Here is a 19,741-nt window from a genome sequence, read left to right on the forward strand (position 1 = left end):
GAGCCTGTGGCGCACGGATGAGAATATTAATCTGTTTGCAGTATTTTGAACTTGGTGTTCTGGCATGACATCTCCTGGAAAAAATCCTGTATTACAGTTTTTCTCCATTGTATATGCACAACAAATGGAAGTATGCACACAATTTAGAAAACTTGAATGTGTCAATGAGACTGCAGACCACAGAAATAGAATGAGATTATTTATATTTCTCTTATTTATTAATATTTATCTATTTATATTTATGTTGCTCCTGCTGCTGCTAAACTCTCAGCACAATTCTATGTTTTCACTTATATATACATTCTAAATTAACCAGGACTGAAATCTTAAGGATTGCCACTTTAACTTTGCAACACATGGTTTTTAATCAGATTTCTAGAGAGCCACTAGATGAAAATGAGCAGTCTTGCCAAACCTTGCATATTTAACAGTTTCATCTGCTAATCAATGGGTGTTACAAAACCCTATAGGTCTGACGATGCGAGACTTCAAAACCCCTGTCAAATGAATTAAGCTAGTTTGGTTCACTGTTTACTGTCATGTCACAACTAACACATAACACAATCCAACATAGGACAACAGCATGCAAAGAATAATATAAAGATGCAAACTATACATAACGTGTTAACATTATGGATGAAACTGAAGCATAACAGGAAATTGGAAATCATAGTGAAGCTCGTTAGGTAAGATTATTAACAAAATAACTAAAACGTATAACAATGTAAATAATGTATTCAAAGCTATAAGGGCGAAAAAAAGATGACCTGTTTTATATTATTCTACACTTTTAAACTTGATGAAAAAAGGGGTGATAATCAGGGTTACAAATTTGCACCATCTACCAGCCAAATGCTTGTAAAATCTGCAAGTGGCTGGTATATTTGCTTCACTCACCGGCCAAAAAAAACAACAACGGTAATCCACTGAGTAGTTGCTGAAATTTGAACATTCACTAGGCATTTGGCTGGTCAACGAAAAAGTTCATTTTGAACCCTGGTGATAATGTATTACAGTCAAACTGAAACTGAAACTGTTCCACTTCAGTCCACTGGGGGCGCTGTGGTGCTGCTGCTGCGACACGAGCATCAGAACTCGACTGTCGATGCTGTCTGTGATGAGAACAGTCAAATCGTAATGGCGACTGCTGGAACAGCAGACTCGGGATCAACAGCCCCGACAGGTATCTCATAGATAAACCTTCATCCTTTGTTGTCTTAAAAGAAACAAACAAACAGAAGTGTGTATCATTCTTTAGCAACGATAACGGTGTGACTCTGTGACTAGCTTTCTCACGTCCCGGTTAGCAAGTTAGCTAGTTAGCATCGAGGCTTTCAACCTAACAAATGAACCAATAATTGGCTAGCTTGTTTAGCTGCCTTGTTGATAAACTGTAGTTGGTGTTGTTGCTAATCACACGAAGCTTTAGTTATTAGGCCGCCAATATTTAGCTAGCGCTATGTCGAATTATCTATTGGGATTTATACATCAATAAATAACGCTAATTCCCGGGACCACGTTGGCTCAAGTGGTGTGTTTTGTTATGAACTTAACGGTGTTTGTATGTTAATGAGTTACCTGTACGCAGTGGGATGAATATGAGGTTTAATAAATACCGGTTTATTGTTTAGTAAATATATGAGACGCGCTAAGTGGCTGCTGTTCCAAATGGGTCTGTCCAAACCTCCCTGGTATCCCCCAGCCCTCCTCGCCTGTTACACCCCTCCTTTTCCTCTGTCTGTCCAGGTTTATGGTAAAGCGGCTAGCAAATCCATTTTCCGTTTGGTACTTGCAACAGTAACCCCAACACTTAGCGTTACTTTCCAAACTTTCACAGTTGAGGTGATGTAATTATCAAAACAAATATTGAACGTATTGATTTCCTACATTCTCTTCACCAATGATACATACTTGTCATGCTTATTTAGTTAAGGAACAGGCTTAATTTATTCTGCTGTCCCCGTTCAGCTGATGAAAGGTTTGCCTCTCTAATTTCAGATCTATGGATGGTGGTTTTCAGTGCCCACACAGATACAGATGGGTGGTGGGCAGTTCAAGTGCTTTCAGAGGCGTCTAATTTTCTAGACAGGACAGATGATGGAGCTAATCCATTTAGTTGTGTCACTGATTAGCTTCCTTGTGTATAGAGTAGTTGTTCTTCCCTTGGTAACCACCCAGAATGAATCAGTGAATAAAAATAGTGGCTTCAAAGCACTCTTGTATCTCTGTCAAATACACACACAGTCAGTTGAGTGACAGTAACATAAGGTGGTATCCGGTATATTAGCCTTTATTTCCTTGTTTCCTAAAGGGTCCAAGAACCAATTTATTTATGGGGTCTTCATAGGCAGAAAATGATGTCAGGAGAGTGTGCATGTCCCATATTAGTTCCTTGTGTATGCTGCAGGCTACATGTGAACAAGGCTGGCAGGGAGTTGTTTAGTATACAGAGAGGAACAGATGGTTTGCCTATTGTTGTAAGGGCTGTCACTGACGAGCTAAAGTCATTCCTAATTGGGTTGAGTTGGGTAATTCCTACCCTGAATCTGCTGCACTGTGTTATAATCTAGTTCTAAATTGACTCTTCAGACAAATTGCAATGTGATGAAATGAGGACTGCAGTTGATGATTAATGTTGTTATCATTTAATCTGCAAATTGTATTTCCTTGATTAATCAATGAACTGTTTTGTCTATAAAATAGCAGGAAATTATAATGCATGACATTGTCTTGTTTGATCCTACTATCAGTCTAAACCCAAATATATTGATACTATCAGATATGGTAAAAGAAAAGCAACACATTCTCAAATTTAAGAAGCTGGAACTAGAAAATGTTTGGTATTTTTGCTTTAAAATTACTTAAATGATATGTCTATTATCAAAATAGTTGCTGATTAACTTTCTAATTGAATTGATTAATTTGTTCAGCTCTGCATGAAGCACATTGTATTGTACTTATACACAGTTAGTAAATGTGTTCAGTGTTGCTCATTTATTAGGCTAAGCCGTTTAGGCTGACAGTGTCCTACTCCGCAGATATTAGGACTCGGTTCTGGAAAGCATTTCAGCGAGGTATGCGCATGGGTGTGCGTGAGTGTTTCTGTGTGCGTGAGCAGAAACTGCATGAGTAGTGATGATGGTATAGTGTGTTGTTTTACATAATAAGAGGGAATGTGGGCAGAATGATGCTCATTGTTTCCCGGAGGATTGCCATGTGTCCCTGTTAACTGAGAAGAGATGCATGGCATTCAGTGAGTCTGCCTTATAATTAACACTCACACCTTTCTTGGGTTGAAGTGTCTGATTTGAATCTGCTGAGCATGGATGAATTTTCACACACAGGATTGTTACTACAGTTGTATAATCTTCCCAACATCCTTTTGTATATATTGACCTGTGGCACTGCAGCATTGAAGTAACCTACATGTTGCCATTGGTTACAGGCTAGTAGTGCTTGCATAGTGGGCGAGATAGTAGGTTTAAACAGCAAGTTTATGTAAGGCCATAGGAAATCATGTTTAGTATGTGTATTTCTTTCAACTGTGTGCCTTTCTTCTTTCTTTCTGGTTGTTATTATGCTTACCCAAGAGGATAGATCATGTGTCGTGGTCATGTATTACAATTTCACTTATTATCTTTGATTATCCAGTCAGTAAATTTGACACACACCCAGAGGTCTTTGCTTGGTGATGGCTGGAATTTTTTTGAATTTTTAGTTCCTACAAGATACTACTTCTATGCTGATCAGTTGAGTTTGCTGAATGGCTTAATTTAACAAACATTAGCATATTGGAGTTAATCAAATGTATAAATGCAGTTACTGTGAGACACAAAGTAGGCTGTTACAGAAAGAGCTAGAAATTGTAGTTTTGTGGAGGAGGTCTGTTGTGACTGTAGACACACATCTTAGGGGACCAGATAAATCTGGAGCAGCCAGCTCAGGGGAGTAGTTCCAGTACACACACAGCTGGTGTATCGAGGGCAAGAGTTAGTTTCTGTGGCCATATTTAGTTCTGGGCTCATCATTGGCCTCATAGTCATCAGCCAGTGCTGGAAATAGCCCTGCTAATTAACCAGCAGAGGGGTTTTTAAACAGTCATTAACAAATTATTCAATGTTAAAGCTGCCAACTTTGCCAACAAGTTTTAAAAAATTTTTTTCAAGCATCAGATTCACGCTGACTGCATGGGTGGACATTTACACGGGTTTCATGAAGTTGTGTTGAACAAGGGAACTAGCGGCTCCTTAAAAAGGCTGTACTTAATATTCAGAACATGAATATAGCAGTAAACAAATATTTTCTATGTAAAGTCACACTCCCTCTGTGTGTGTTGTAATCTGAGCTTTTCTGTTATTTGTTTTGATACCCGGTCTGGCCACGCATGTTATGGCGTTTTTCCATTACATGGTACCTGCTCTACTCGCCTTGACTCTACTGGCCTCGACTTGACTCAAGCACTGTGCGTCCATTTTCCATTGCAGATTTTAGTACCGCCTCAGCGTGGCTGGTCATCATAGCGGCGCAGCAGTAAATTGCCGTGACCTAACGCGACACACACACAGAACGACAAAGGTGTGTTGTTGTTGCCACAGCCAGAAGAAAAAATTTGTTTCAAATGAAGCTGGAGGCAGCAAAAAAAAAAACACAGCTGGCTAAACTATTTCTTCAGGACCCCCCCCCGTCACTTTCACGTCACCTTTTGGTATTGCCTCAGCTCGCTTGGAACCTCGACTGAGGTGGTACTAAAAAAAAGTACCTGTTGGTAGGTACCAGGTACTTTTCTTCGTAACGGAAAACCAAAAAAGGCGAGTAGACTCGAGACGAGTCGAGCAGGTACCATGTAATGGAAAAGCGCCAATAGTGTGTGTGTGAGAGCCTTGTGCATCGGTATCTGACCCCGAGGGTCGTGACAAAGCGTCTGTATTTGACATGTTGGGGAACGGTCTTTGAGAGCCGTGTGGAGGCAATCCCAAACCACTTCTTTTCTGAATATCGAGCACAGCTGCTTTTAAGGCTTTAGTGTTATAAGTTCTCAAGAGTCAGTGTGATTCTCACATTGTAAATTCCGATTTAACTTGTTTTTCTGTCTTTAGGGACCAGTGGCATCCGAAAAATGGCCCCCTCAGAGGTAAGAACGTCAGAAATTGTCTTACTAAATTTACAAAATACCTCTGTATTATATAGAGTCCCAAGTAAAGTAAATGTTGATACAGTCAACCCTCAGCAGGGAAGAATAACAGGTTTAGAGAGTTCAAGCATCATCATCAGTGTGAGATGTAAGAGACAGTCCTGTTTGTTACACAGGTAATAACAGGTGATTAAATGGCTCTGAAAACATGTGGTCAACTCTTTCTTGTATTGTTGGAGAGTTTGTGTATATTGTAGGGGTGTGAATCTTCATTTGTGTCACGATTCTATTTTGATTATACGGTCAACGATTCGAAACGATTTGATATCACGATGCATCACAATGCATCTACTCAATATTAATATATATTGCTACAAATGGTTTTCATCAACAAAGAAAAATCAGAAAATCAACCGGTAACATCAGTAGGCAATAATCGATTATGTCTGTCACTGCATCGATTCAGAATCGCCCAGGTCCGCATCGTGATGCATCGATGCCAGATTCATTTCAACACCCCTAGTATATTGTTGGAAAATCTAAATGATAGGAATTTGTTGAGCAATAAAAGAGACGGGTTACAAACTAACATACATTTATTTGGTACTTAGTTAATTGCAATTACTTACTAAAGTGAACATAAAGTAGACACCGATCACACGTGGATAAAACAAAACCAGACCTTCTTCCTCCACACAAATTGACCCTCGCTGAAAGTTTAGCAACTTGTCAGGATAAGGTTGTCATGTGAAAATGTTTACCCAGTGTGGCCTAAAGCCTACATATGGCTAGCTCTTAGTCTTCTGTGTTCAGAAGCACAAACACACTCACCAGACCATATTTAAATGTTTTTCTCTCTGCCCCTCTCCTCAGATGCCTGGCTCTTCAGGCACAACTCAGAGTATGAAGAAGACCATCGGACACCGGGGGGTTGAGACCACCACAGGAGAGACCACCTATAAAAAGGTTGGAACAGGGTGGGGGTCAGTGACACCAGTGGTTTTGCTGTTGGTGTTTATATTCTAAAATTAGTTTGGAAATTCAGCTTACTAGACATAAAAAAAAAATAGTCAGTGAAACAGCAGAAGTCACAGGGATAACACCTTGTTTGTTCCAGCACTTACTATTTTTTCCTCTCTGAACCCTCTAGACCACATCATCTGCCCTAAAAGGTGCCATCCAGTTGGGCATCACTCACACAGTTGGCAGCTTAAGCCAAAAGGCGGAGAGGGATGTTCTCATGCAGGACTTTGTGGTGGTCGAAAGCATCTTCTTCCCCAGGTTGATAACAGCAGAAGTTGTAGTTGAAAAAACATTGTGAATTTGTGGTTTCTGATTTCATGTAATTTAATTTCCCCTCTCTCTCTCTCTCTCTCTCTCTCTCTCTCTCTCTCTCTCTCTCTCTCTCTCTCTCTCTCTCTCTCTCTCTCATATGTGTTTTCAGTGAAGGCAGTAACCTGACTCCTGCTCACCACTACAGTGACTTTCGCTTTAAGACCTACGCTCCTATTGCCTTTCGTTACTTCAGAGAACTCTTTGGCATTCGACCAGATGACTACCTGGTCAGTACTTAAACCAAACACACACTGCCGTGTTTACAAGAACTGCTCTTGTTTTGGCTTTAGTCACTGTTCCTATCTTTTCTTTTGTAAAATGGTTTAGTTCAGTGGTTTTAACCACTATACTATGCATATGAATTGTAAGGCTTTCCAGTTTTGGCTATCCAATGAGAGATAATTATTGCAAGACAGATTTTTGACCATGTAGCTCCTGTAGTTTTTATTTCTAAAAACAGTTTTTTGTCTGCAATAGGCCTGCACAATTCGGGGTAAAAATATGAATCACGATTTTTTAGCTTAGAATTGATATCACAATTCTCTGCCATGATTGTTTATTGCAATGTTTATTGCACACATAAACCATGACAAAACAAAACAAATTGGCAGTACCAAATAGGGCTGGGCAACGTTCAAAATCTTTTGATCCGGTGCCAATTTCGATACTTCAGTTTCGATGCCGGTTCCTAACGATACTTTTTTCGATACCATGTTTTAAAATTAATTTCAACATCAACAAAAATACATTAAACACAAAGCTTTTATTTTCCACCTTAATTGTGAATCAAAACAGTTATCAAAATAAAAAATTCTGGTAAAACTGTACTCTGAGTGGAGCAAAGCTCAGCTCTGTGTCAATATGCAGAGAGGTCAGATAAGCAAGCGATTACACGCTCAGGTGCTTTTGGAACCGAAATTTGGCACCGAAAATAAATAATTTTTTGATTTTTTTTTCGGTGCCATAAAAGTATCGATGTTTGGTACCCAGCCCTAGTACCAAACATAGATTGTATTTGGCACCTGTAGCACATTGCGCATCACCACAAGCCTGTAAACATAGAGGCTTCAATGAATAAAGAAAATAAAGTACATACTGGTCATTTAAGTACAGTAGGCTACCACAAATAGTGACATATAACACATCTGAACTCCTTGAACATGTCTTTACATAATTAAAACATGTCAATCAACATGCTGCAGCTACAGCTTCAATCTCTAGAGAAATGGAGTTTGTCAATTGCCAATTTAAGTACAGTATAAAAAACAGAATGATTTCTTAGCACACTCTTTAACTGCTTGCCTTTCATGTCTTCAGCTGTCCTATCAAAATAAAGGCTGAAAATGCCCCCCCCCCCAAAAAAGAAATCAGAAGTCATTTAAAAATGTAATCGTGAATCAAGATCGCGATTTTATAACGATTAATCGTGCAGGCCTAATTTGCAAGTGCCTCAGCAGGTTGGAAGGTTTAAGGCTTTCCTTCACCAACACATGGCCACAAATTGTTGACACTGTGGTCGTGGATCTTGGCCATAACAGGTCTGAGTGAAGCCTTAATCCAAGTATTTTTCGTCATATTTCTTGCTTTTGGGTTTTTCTCCCTCTTGATTCTTTCTCTGCTGGCTGTTTTTTGATAACACCACTTGGAATTTCACACTCTCGCAGAGAAACTTCTCCATATGCCAACATGTTTGCTTTGTTTCAATTAGATACTAATACAGACTCCTCTTCCTCTTGAAGTATTCTCTGTGTAACGAGCCATTGATTGAGCTGTCTAACCCCGGAGCGAGCGGATCCCTCTTCTATGTCTCCAGTGACGACGAGTTCATCATCAAGACTGTTCAACACAAAGAGGCAGAGTTCCTCCAAAAACTTCTGCCTGGATACTTCATGGTGAGCCTGACGAATGAGTATAACAGAAAGTGGGATTGTGTTCGATATGAGTGATTATTATTGCAGTATTTATAATTATCATGAGAGTAGGTGGCTTATATGAGTGGGAGCTCTAATAATTCCCTTCTACTTTAAGTGTCTCACTTATCTGTTTTCCATATTCCTCCTCCCTTCCAGAACATAAACCAAAACAAACGCACCTTGTTACCCAAGTTCTACGGGCTGTATTGCGTGCAGGCAGGTGGCAAGAATATCCGTATTGTAGTGATGAACAATCTTCTGCCTCGGATCATCCCCATGCACCTCAAATACGACCTGAAGGGCTCCACCTATAAGAGACGAGCTTCCCCTAAGGAAAGAGAAAAGGCTGTTCCCATTCACAAAGACCTGGACTTTATCCAGGACTTGCCTGACGGTCTGCTGCTCGAAGCGGACAACTACAATGCCCTGTGCAAGACCATTCAGAGGGACTGCTTGGTGAGTCACAGAGATGCTTGTTTTTCATTTTTATTCAAACCTCTCAGCCCACATGGGATTACAGGACACATTTGTGTGCATTGTTTTTAGGTCATCATAAAAAAATGAAATGATTTGTTAGAAGGTATTATTTTGTTTTATTTTTGTTTTTTTACCAATGACATAGTGGATATCGTTTCTGTTGGGTACCAACAAATGTTATTAAAGCCCATACATTTCTGAAATATTCTGCTGAAAGTTTGACTAAGCACCAAGTGCAATAGGCTTTATGGAAACATGTGTTGAGCTCCACCACTGCTGGCATCACCAACAGTCTAGTGTTGCAGAGATGACTCAAGCTTGCATGACACTGCAAACTAATTGTTTACTATGAGGGACGATACATTTTCAAGTGATGGAAGAGAGGGGTGGGATTTATCATATCACACAGGATATTATGTTATGTATAACGTTGGTTTATCAGAACCTGGTAAAGCCAAACAACTTGTATAACAGAGGCTACGTTTAATGTATTGATTAGGGGTTGGCGATATATATCGTCTATGATAATATCGTCATTGTTGTGTTAAAGATGAACTGAACTGAAATAATCAGCGTTGATAATGTGTTGGTTATGACAAATAAAAATGAATTACACTAAAAAATTATATTTATTAATATAGCTTTTTTTAAGCAACACAAAAATTACGGCATGGTAGGACCTGCGAAGGTATATAGGCTACAGTGCAGCATATTAAATACACATGAAAATGAGTAATTTTAATGGCATGGGTTACGCATTTGAGCCTGTGAGGGACAGGCCTGTAGTCTGACTACCACCACATGGAGGATGATCAGTTTCAGGCTCCACCTACAGTACAGGATTGTGTCGGGGGAAGTGACTCGTGTGTGTGTGTGTGTGTGGGCGCTGCCCGGCGCTGCCTGAGCATGGACACTGCAACTGAATCCATCTGTGATTGGACGAATTCATCCAATGGGATCGCTTGTTAAGTTACCTGCACGCAAAATGTTAAAACCAAAATAAATAAAGTTTGAAAAAAGAAAAAAAAGCTTGCTGCACGTAGGAGAGTCACCCCAGGTTAACCCTAGATGCCCGGAGGATTCACGAGTTTTGCCGTTTACTTTAGGCTAGTGTAGAGTTGGCAGATTTTTTCCTTGTGGTCGTTGATGGATATTGCACAAATGGATACTGCACAGATACCTCTTACTATGGAACTAGCAGCTTTTTATGTGAGTTGAACTCCCTCTGCATCAACTATGTGCCCTGAGGCGGTGAACATCAGCTAGCATCAGGGTGAGTAGAAAGGGACATTGGAGTCTGTTTACAGACCTGCTGTGGTTTAGTTAGCAGCTAGTAACGCATTATTATTGATCTGTGATATCGTCAGAGTCAGGATTTATTCATACAGTCTATGGTTGGAGTGCTAGCTTGTGGAGTTTGACATAAGTGTTTCCAACGTGTTTAGCTGCTAGCTCTTTCCCTAGGTTGGATCGTGTGGTATCTAGCTTGGTTTTGTGACTCAATTTCAATGAATGGCCAGTGTGTCAGTCTCAGTTTTGTTGAATGCTATAAAACCTACACGTTAGGCTTTATTTGTGCGTGTAAGTGAATATGTACGTGTTTTGTGTATGTGACAACAACGTTACATCCAGCCCTTTGCCTAGTAGACTTGTTAGCATGCTGGATAACAACTAAACATACCTCTCTGTCCTCTGCCTGATGTGAGCGTTTCAGCGCCCTGTCTCTGCGCTCTGCGCCAGATAGCATCGGTGGTGTTAGTACTTGCCGTTGGTCTATCGGTCTGCCCTGTACTGTAGCCTGAAAAGTCGATCATTGAGGGTATGGCCTCAGGTTTCAGTCTGTTGGACTTAACCCTCACCAGTGACCCTGTTGTATCAAAAGTACAGCTCTCTAAATAGTCTGTCGCTAAAAAATGCTCGCTACAGACTCGAAATCCAGGGGCTGTTGGAGGGCTAGCCAGTTTTAAGGCAGCTAGCCATGAGTTTAGGACTTGTTTCCTTGTCAAAGGTAGCCTGTGGAAATGTATCGTAACCCCAGCTGCCTTAGCCCTATACAATTAATTACTGCAGCCAGGGGCAATACAGTATGAACTAGGGCTGCACGATTATGGCCAAAATGATAATCACGATTATTTTGATCAATATTGAGATCATGATTAATTATCACGATTATTTGTTGATTTTAGTCAAAACAAATTTTATTGTCTCATAATTATATAATTATAACTGCTTTTACATCCATATTGTGCTACATTCCTACTAATACATCCATATTGTGCTACATTCCTCCTTTATTGAAGGATACTGTGAAGTAGGGCTGGGCGATATGGCTGAAAACTGTATCACGATATAAGTTTTTCATATCGGTCGATATCGATAATTATTGATATTTTTTATGACCTATTTAAAATAAGGACCAGGAGAAAAATATATTAAATTTAAACATTTTTATTTTAAACTTAACCTTCCTCTGATTATAATCCCCTCAGTTATAAAAGCAGAAATGTCAACACAACCATGGAAATCACTCAAATAATTAAAATGTAAACATAAGTCTAAAATCACAGTGAAGAAAGAATAAGTAAGAACTGCTTAATAAGGTGTAATAAAATGGTGCAAAGTGTTAAATATAAACATAGAGAAACCTGAGAAGAACTATTTTCTGCAGGTTTAGTGCTAGGTTGGTAACCTGGCTTCTGGACAGTGCTCAGCACGTCTGCCTCCATTATTTCTTTGTAGCGTTTAGTAAGGAGCTGATGCAGAGTACCTCTCCATGGCGGTCTGCTGCTTGTGCGGTGTAGCAGCTGCAGATGTTGTTGGACGTTGCTGGCGAATACGGCTGTGCTCCAAAGTGTGAGCGCGGCTAAGGTGGTAAAACAAGTTTGCGGTAGTGTTGGTGGGGACGACGGTCAGACTTATAAAATCCCCAAAACTGCCATACTGACTTTTCCTGTTTTATCAACAATTTCCTCGCTCGCTGCGGCACTCACTTTCCACTTATCGCTCCACGCCGCCAGTTCTGTTATTGTAGAATCCAACACGAGACAGCGATGTGGCGCAACCAAACATGATACTGTTACATGATTGGCTGTTAGAGTGTCACTCCCTACGTTGCTAGGTTACCAGAGAGTGAGTGCCTTTGTTCATGCAACCAAACTTGCTTCGCAACTTCTGGTTTCTTCCGAAGAAGAAAACCAACTTATCGAACGTTTTATCGAACGCATTTTCTATTGATATTGATTACGTGTCTATCGCGATACATATCGTTATCGTTTTATCGCCCAGCCCTACTGTGAAGGAGTATGCCATTTCAGCTGTTGTGCGACCGCTTTCCACACGTGCAGGTTTGCCGTGAAAGATACAGGCAACGCAATTTTCTGTTCACGTTAACGGCGCATGTGGTGCCTGGTATCTACCAGACGAAATAGCTACGCGGATTTCTGTGGCTCATTACACTGCCACTTACATGTCTGCGTTGTGCTCTGATGCTCCGAAACCCACGTTAGAGGCAACATAAACATCGCTGAATGTCACGCTAGTAAACACTAATAACACGTTACACAGCAGGTAACGTTAGCCTACCGTTAGCCACAGTGGTAACTGGATTAAACACGGCTAAAATGCTGACTGCTAAACAGTGTAGTGTGTCTGTATTTCACTGTAGGATTCCAACAGCGGGACGTCCAACAGTCTGCTGCTAAAGCTATGAGCTAAAAGACACAAACTAGCACTGGTCACTGCTGTTGTCTGAAAAACAACACAGACGGGACAAAACGTTGCGTTTACTGGTAAACTGGTAAACATTGTGACCGGCTTATGATGACCGACTGTTACCTGTTGTGGAATTTTCCTCACGTTACTCTGTCCTCTGTGACTGTCTACATCTAGAAACTAAGCTGCGCGGTGAAGGCAGGGAACAGCTCTGATTGGCTCATGGAGACATGTGATCAGACAGTGGTTTATGGAGCGCTAGATTGGCTTTGCAAAAACTGTTCTATGAAGGGAATGACCCATTTTAAATATCGCTCGATCACGCAAATTTGATCGTGGGAAGCCAAAATCGTGATTAAAATTCAATTAATTGTGCAGCCCTAGTATGAACCCCCCCAGACTTGTTGATTTCCATTCTATGGCTGCTTACCATGCCAGTGACATAGCTGATTGTGGAATTCCAACATGGCGGCGCCCATGTAACAACAACAACACTTTCAATGTACCATTTTATCCCTTTTAACAAATTCAGCCATTTTAATCATTGTACCAACGAGAAGAAATAAAATGCATCTGTTATATCACCTTTACTCAAATTCCAGTTCAGTTCATCTTTAACGATGTGCAAATTGACATTATCGAGTATTTAAATTACTTAGAAAAAAACACTTCAAAACACGCATTGGAACGCTACACATTCACTAATGTCAACAAAGATGGCAGCGCGCGATTGTGCAGTGGCTACTAGCTCTCCTGTCCGAGCCACACTGAACTAATCAATATAGGACTACGATACAACACAGCCGTTACGAGAGCCTTCCAGGCGGCTCATAACATCCCGGAGGACATAGCCAGACCGGGCGCTCCGTGGATTGTTGTCGGCAGCTAGCACGCCGAGCTAGCTACCGGCAGGATCGAGACAAGAACTCCGGCAAGACCAGAGGCGGAGGACTGTGCATTTTTGTGCATAATGAATGGAGTACCGACCGCAGAATCGTTGAATGAAAAATAGAGTATCCATCACTACTGTAAAGGGAAAAAAAATTCCTACTTATCCCTTGCTGCCACTGGGAAAAAAATAAAATAAATTCCCTATCGACCCATGACCTCAACTGGCAACCAAGCCTAACCTGTTAACATGGGAGCCATGCCACGCAGCCAGTGTGTGGCCAGCCTAATCTGTCTTTGTGGTCACTGTTACTTTGTTTTTCCACAGTCCACCTAAATTTAAGAGACAGTGGTATAAATCAACTTGTCACCACTCATTTATTATCGTATCATAGTATTTAACTTTATCTTAAACTTTTGAAAAACATTTAATTAATGGTCCTTGTAATCAAAATACAAAAACCATTGTGCACATTTTTGAGTGTAAAGGTTTGCTGCAGTTTTACTACAGTTGTACCTTCACAGCCCTCTTTCACTTCCACATCTCTGTCACTGTCAACCACCAACCATCAAAATAACAAATAATAACAATGTTGTTGTGAGTCTGGTATTGTCTATGAAACTATACGTGTAATTGTTAAGACTTGAGAGCCTATAGTAGGGATGTCACTAGACCCTGTACTTTGGTACCAACCATAAGACTGACATGTTCTCCTGATTACAAAAAAAAACTGACACTGAAAAAAGAGTGACTCAAATGTTTAAATTAAGGAATTAATGTTTAAGTATTACTGTTCATTTTTTATTTATTTTTTTAACTTTTGGTGGTATCGGAGAACTAGATTTTTGGTATCGTGACATTCCTAGCCTATAGTCATGTCAACTTATTTATTATATTTCTATGTTTTATGTAGCTCTTGCAGAGTTTCAAGATCATGGATTACAGTCTGTTGATGGGCATCCACAACATGGACCAGGCCAATCGAGAGCGTAGCGGGGTAAACCCGGGTGACAGTGGGGGGTCAGAAGGAGCAGTGACCCCAGATCAGCGCCGGCCACAAGCTCAGAAAAGTCTGTACTGTACAGCCATGGAGTCCATTCAAGGCGAGGCTCGAGGGAAGGGAGTTTTGGATTCAGAAGACCAGTGAGTCTTATTGCTTAGCTGACCACAAGCAGAGCTGAAACTGAACTAGTGTTTTGTCGTGCAAGTCTGTGACTGTGACATGACAATTAAATTATCTGTTGTTGACCCTGTGGCCTTGTCCTTTCAGCATGGGCGGTATTCCATCTCGTAATACTAAAGGAGAGAGGTTGCTGATCTACATCGGCATCATTGACATTCTCCAGTCCTACAGGTTTGTTCAGAGCAGCCAAATCAGTTCCTCGTATAAACATTCATTCTGAATTCATGAGCAAGCTTCCCACCATCATAACCCATTTTTATGACTTCCAGTAACTAGTTTTATTATCTCTTATTATTTAGGTTTATTAAGAAGTTGGAGCACTCCTGGAAGGCCTTGGTCCATGATGGGGTAAGAGCCTACACACTACAGTACTATCTATCATTCATGGCTGTACGTTTTTATATACAATGTGGAACTGGAACAGTTAGTCAATTAATCGATTAGTCGATGACAGAAAGAAAACCACAATTTTGATTATTGACCAATAACAAAACAAGTTTAATTTTAATTAAAAAACTTTAATGACATTACCTTGGGCTTCAAGAAATGAGACATTTTCACTAGTTTACTTGATTAATTAAAATAAATGGCAGATTAATTTGATAAGTGATAATGAATTGATAATTGTTAATCAAACAAAAAGTGGTAGGTACTTCTGTTTTGTAGGACAAATTTGATTGGATATAGACATACATATCTAATGGCTCTGTTTCTGTTTTACCACTTTAGGACACAGTTTCAGTTCACAGACCTGGATTCTATGCAGATCGTTTCCAACAATTCATGTGCAACACAGTGTTCAAGAAAATTCCACGTAAGTAATGCATTTGTGTGTATTTTTTAATTGTACTGAACTGAAGTTAATAGCCTGATGCCTGATTTCTATTGACGACATACAAAATCCCAGGGGTAAAAAGTCTAAGTGCCCGTATTGATCATTTCCACTTTTATGTGCTCCATCTTCAGTAAAACCATCACCATCTAAGAAGAGTCGTGGTGGTGGTCCAGGAGGTCTGAGGAGGGCCCCCACCCTGGGAGGTCCCACCCCGCTCTCCCACGCAGCAGGACAGTCAGCCGTTGACTCCAGACTAGTCTACCACAGCCACTTTAAAAGCACAGATTCAGAGGCAGACGGTGGTAAGAACCCAGACGTCACAAGCAAAGTGATAAGAACGTTAAGTAGATCTTGTTATCATAGCTTTACTGAGATTGGAGATACTGCGGTTGACATTTGGTTTCTTAATGATACTTTGTTCCCAGGTGTTCAGTTGGGCAGACCAGATCTTGTTCCGAGGACCCCTCCGCTTGGAGAAAACTCTGCTGACTATGAGGCCAACCTGTCCACCTCGTCACTAGGCAGCACAGGAGTCGCCTCCACCTCGCCTCCCCTACGGTAAAGCATCTCCAAGATGTCAATAACCTTCATTCTTCCACCTCAACTTTTGACACTCTTTTTCATTTTCTTTTGCTCTGACTTTTCTCCATAGATCTGTAGGGGTGGAAGTTCACAAATCGGCAAACACAGACCTTGACCATCACAGGTACAGGAGGTGATAGGTCATAAAATTACTCAGACTGAAAATTAGATGCATTCTTTTCTTGCGTGTTAGTCGTTTAAATTAACCGCCTTTTCTCTGTTCCAGTTTGGGGGAAGAAGGGGCAGTTGATAATTCAGGCAACCTGTCTGGAAACGAAGAAGTCATTTCACTCTCAGACATAATCCCTGAGACCAACATCTGCTTTGTAAGTCTAAAAGATGGAACAATACAGCTGTAATTAAAGCTGTAATTATATATAGTGTTATTGTTGCAGCAACCAGTATTAGTTGTACATTACTTGTATTCTTGTATTGACATTAGTTTCATCTTCACAGTAAAAAAAACAGACATCTGAGGACTAGGCGTTTCTGGATGAGGTGAAGTGGGCGGAAGTAACAATAAAGAGAGTGAAACGCCCATCCACCACGGACCATCCATTGCACCTCTGTTGTTTTCTCACACATAGAGTTTATACAGGGATCGCTGGATCAAGCATCGAGGTGCAGTGGAGGTTGTGACAGTGAAGAAAGCAGTGATGGGAAGATCAAGAAGAAGTCGGTGCGTGGTAGGCTTCAGCGTTCCCAGCCATCGACATCCCAAAGCCCAATTGTCTTTAATACACACCTGGAAAAATCCTTATTACCCTGAATTGGCAGCTCTGTAATAGCTCTGGCAGCATTACATTGATAAAACAAAGACGTTCCCAACATGAAGGATGCTTCGATGACTTAATGAACAATAATTAGTTGTATATTGTGAATGTCCATGCCCCAGTCACCAGTGGATGGTAAAGGCAGTCAAATTATCCGTGAAGTCATCTTGTCCACTTTTCGCAGCATGAAGCAATTGTGAGATGGCACAGACAGCATTTCAGCAGGAACGCACACACTTCACGCACATGAAGGGCATAGCCTGCATTTGTAGGAGTGAATATTTGTCTCTGTGTTCATGCAGAAGTCTAAGTGGTTTCACATTTCCGTGATTCACACTCAAGTGTTGCCGTTTCCCACCCATCCATTTCCCCCTCAGCACTCCTCATGAGCAGGGGCACTCTGAGCTTTCAAAGGTCCTTGTTTGAATCAGCACTTGCTGCTGTTGACTCTGCAATCATGTATGCATTTCTTTTTACTGATTGTGGATGTACAGTATTTGTTTGACGTCAGATTTTGAAACAGCAGAGAGATGGGTTGAACCAGACTTAACAGCAATTTTGATTTCACGTTTTGTTACCCTGTTGGAAGCCACGGTGGTGCTGCAAAGGTCCAGCTAGATCTTGCCACTGCTGAATGTACTTTACAATGTTTTTCTTATCTAGAACGTGTCTTATTAACATGGCAGACCACATTTGTACAACCCTTACAAACCTCCCACCCTGTTGAAGACCATATGTGCTATAAATGAATACAGAAAGGAAGAGCTGTCGACAGCATTGCTGACCAGTAGATGCTGTTAAATGAAGTCATGGTATTAAGCTAGTAGAATAGTAATAATTTCCAGCTACTGTCATTCATCTGTCATGTCTGTGCCTTTACATGTTTGTCCCCTCCTTAATGTTTGATGTATAACTGACATGTTCTACAGGTTAGTGTTGTCACACAGATAAACCTGCCTTATCACTACAGCTAAAGTCATCAAACTGCCATTTGTATGTTTGGACCAACAATCAGGGCTTAAAAGAATTCCAGATTTTAATGCAAACACTAGTACAGTCCCTTTTGGTTATGTGTACAAATGTCAGCTCAGCTAATACTGTTAACTCTCCCGACATCAGACAATAAGGATGTCTGTCTCTTAATATTCATTTCTGCTGGTTACAGAAATGACCCCTCACCCACATCCACCCTTGACCAATATGCGTATAACTAATATTTGTTTTTGTTTTTTCTATGTACTGTAGTCTTACTCAGCTTTTACTCTGCTGTTCATAACAATTATGCTTTGTTTTCACAAAATGTTTTTTTGTGTTGATGTTGTTTAGGGCACTATACAAGCTGAACAAGCTGCAGAGGCGGCTAGCAGAGAGGTTTTTACCCCTGTGAGATATTTCTGATACAGAAATTTGAATCACTATTCACTACCAAGTGACTGTAGCAACACTCAAGATCATAGACATCATCTCATTTAAGGAACTACTGTTAGTTTTGTAGGCACATTTGGTCTATGCAGCAGAGAGGGAGAAGGGGAAACACGGGTTGTGAATGTAGAAGGAACAAAAACTACGTATGTTCATCAATGCACAGTTGAGGATTTAGGACTGAGTCTTTTGTAGTATAAGTCAATCGCTACACCAAAGAAAGGAGTGGGGAGTTCTTGCAAATGTTTAGGATCCAGTACAGGAAAATGAAATCAAGACACTCCTTGATACCTGCATTTACTGATAGGTAGGACATGGTAATAACACTGGGTTGACCTGTGTTTAAGGATCTATTATTAAACTGGATGTTTGTTTGTTGTCCTAAATAATTTCACGTCTGATAAGCTGTATCTGACAATTTTTTTTTCTTTATCAAAGAAACGGTTTACTTTGTGGCCTGAGACATTTAAAGATTTAACTCCACATTCCTGTGATATTCAAGTTAAATTTACTACAGTTGTGGTAGCTCTTAGAACCTGTTATTTACCACCTTTGTGTAGTTGGGGTAATGTACTTGAAATGATTTTTTTTTTCTGATATGCTGAAATGTAAAATATTGATTATTTCAAACAGATCAGTTTAAAGTTGTATTTAGTTGGTTAAGTCAAACAGCCGCCAAAGAAAACACAAAAATCTTTCTCATAAGAAAAATCCAGTTTATATTTTGTGACAACTGGATTTTGATGTTTTATGTCGTAGAATTATTTTTTGTTGGGTGGTGCTGTGTAATTGCTGGATGTAGACCAGCTCTGTCACAGTTGATGTACTACACCATGGCACAAGAGAAACGTCATCCTACGGTGCTTAAAGGGTGGTGCACTCAGTGTAGACACTACAGTATATTTGAAGTAATGCAATATGAACCACAATCTGCCACCTTTCAGCTCTAAGAAGTATATTTATTATTATGATTGATCGCTACAGGCTGAAAAGATGAAAGTTGTATTATGTACCTTTTTAGATGATTGTACGTACACTATATACTGACAAAAGGATGTCTGAAACTTTATAGTGTGTATTGCCTCTGAAGGGGGACAATTTCACTTTTTATATTTTATGTTTAGATTGTGATATGATGGACATGTTTGCTCCATGATGATTCTGGGTTGTTAATCTCCCATGATTTTTCAACATGAATGTTTCACACGGCTTACGAGCCAACATTGCTGGTTGTCCTATAATGCTTCAATTACTATATTTTTACTGTGTATAAAATGTGTATATGTACATAGGAGTCACGGAAATGCCTTCTCATGCAATATGTGCTGCCTGTCCCTCCTGCCATGTTTCTGTTTTGTGCTGGTGATGTTTTCATGTCTGATTTTAAAGGATTAAACATATTTTCTAAATCTTGGTTTGGTCCCTTTGTTCATGTGTATTATCCAACTACTTGTGACTAGGTGTTTGTGAATAATAGTGCGTGTTTGAAA

The 19,741-nt window shown here is 40.2% G+C and overlaps 1 protein-coding gene across 3 annotated transcripts; it reads left to right on the plus strand.

Moving 5' to 3' along the window:
* The first annotated feature begins 225 nt into the window (after positions 1-225).
* LOC120561789 (phosphatidylinositol 4-phosphate 5-kinase type-1 alpha-like) lies at positions 226-19,664 on the plus strand. 3 transcript variants are annotated; one of them, XM_039805029.1, is made up of 16 exons: positions 226-1,183; positions 5,097-5,131; positions 6,005-6,097; positions 6,282-6,412; positions 6,576-6,693; positions 8,206-8,358; positions 8,536-8,835; positions 14,370-14,599; positions 14,727-14,810; positions 14,939-14,987; positions 15,369-15,453; positions 15,606-15,776; positions 15,900-16,032; positions 16,127-16,189; positions 16,283-16,382; positions 16,513-19,664. In XM_039805029.1, exons 1-16 carry the CDS (start codon positions 1,006-1,008, stop codon positions 16,513-16,515), a joined length of 1,926 nt encoding a protein of 641 aa, XP_039660963.1. In that variant the 5' UTR covers positions 226-1,005; the 3' UTR covers positions 16,516-19,664. The 3 variants fall into 3 exon arrangements, with proteins under 3 accessions (XP_039660963.1, XP_039660964.1, XP_039660965.1); XM_039805030.1 differs by having other exon boundaries at positions 232-1,183; positions 16,127-16,180; XM_039805031.1 differs by lacking the exon at positions 226-1,183 and adding an exon at positions 2,952-3,074.
* Positions 19,665-19,741: the final 77 nt, after the last annotated feature.

The sequence above is a fragment of the Perca fluviatilis genome, chromosome 7, assembly GCF_010015445.1.
Source record: "Perca fluviatilis chromosome 7, GENO_Pfluv_1.0, whole genome shotgun sequence".
NCBI lineage: Eukaryota > Metazoa > Chordata > Actinopteri > Perciformes > Percidae > Perca > Perca fluviatilis.

Coding starts and splice junctions, on each gene's coding strand:
- LOC120561789 (XM_039805029.1), top strand. CDS start 1,006: ATGTATTACAGTCAAACTGAAACTGAAACTGTTCCACTTCAGTCCACT. Junction 6,098..6,281: donor GAGAGACCACCTATAAAAAG/GTTGGAACAGGG, acceptor TGAACCCTCTAG/ACCACATCATCTGCCCTAAA. Junction 14,811..14,938: donor GACATTCTCCAGTCCTACAG/GTTTGTTCAGAG, acceptor CTTATTATTTAG/GTTTATTAAGAAGTTGGAGC.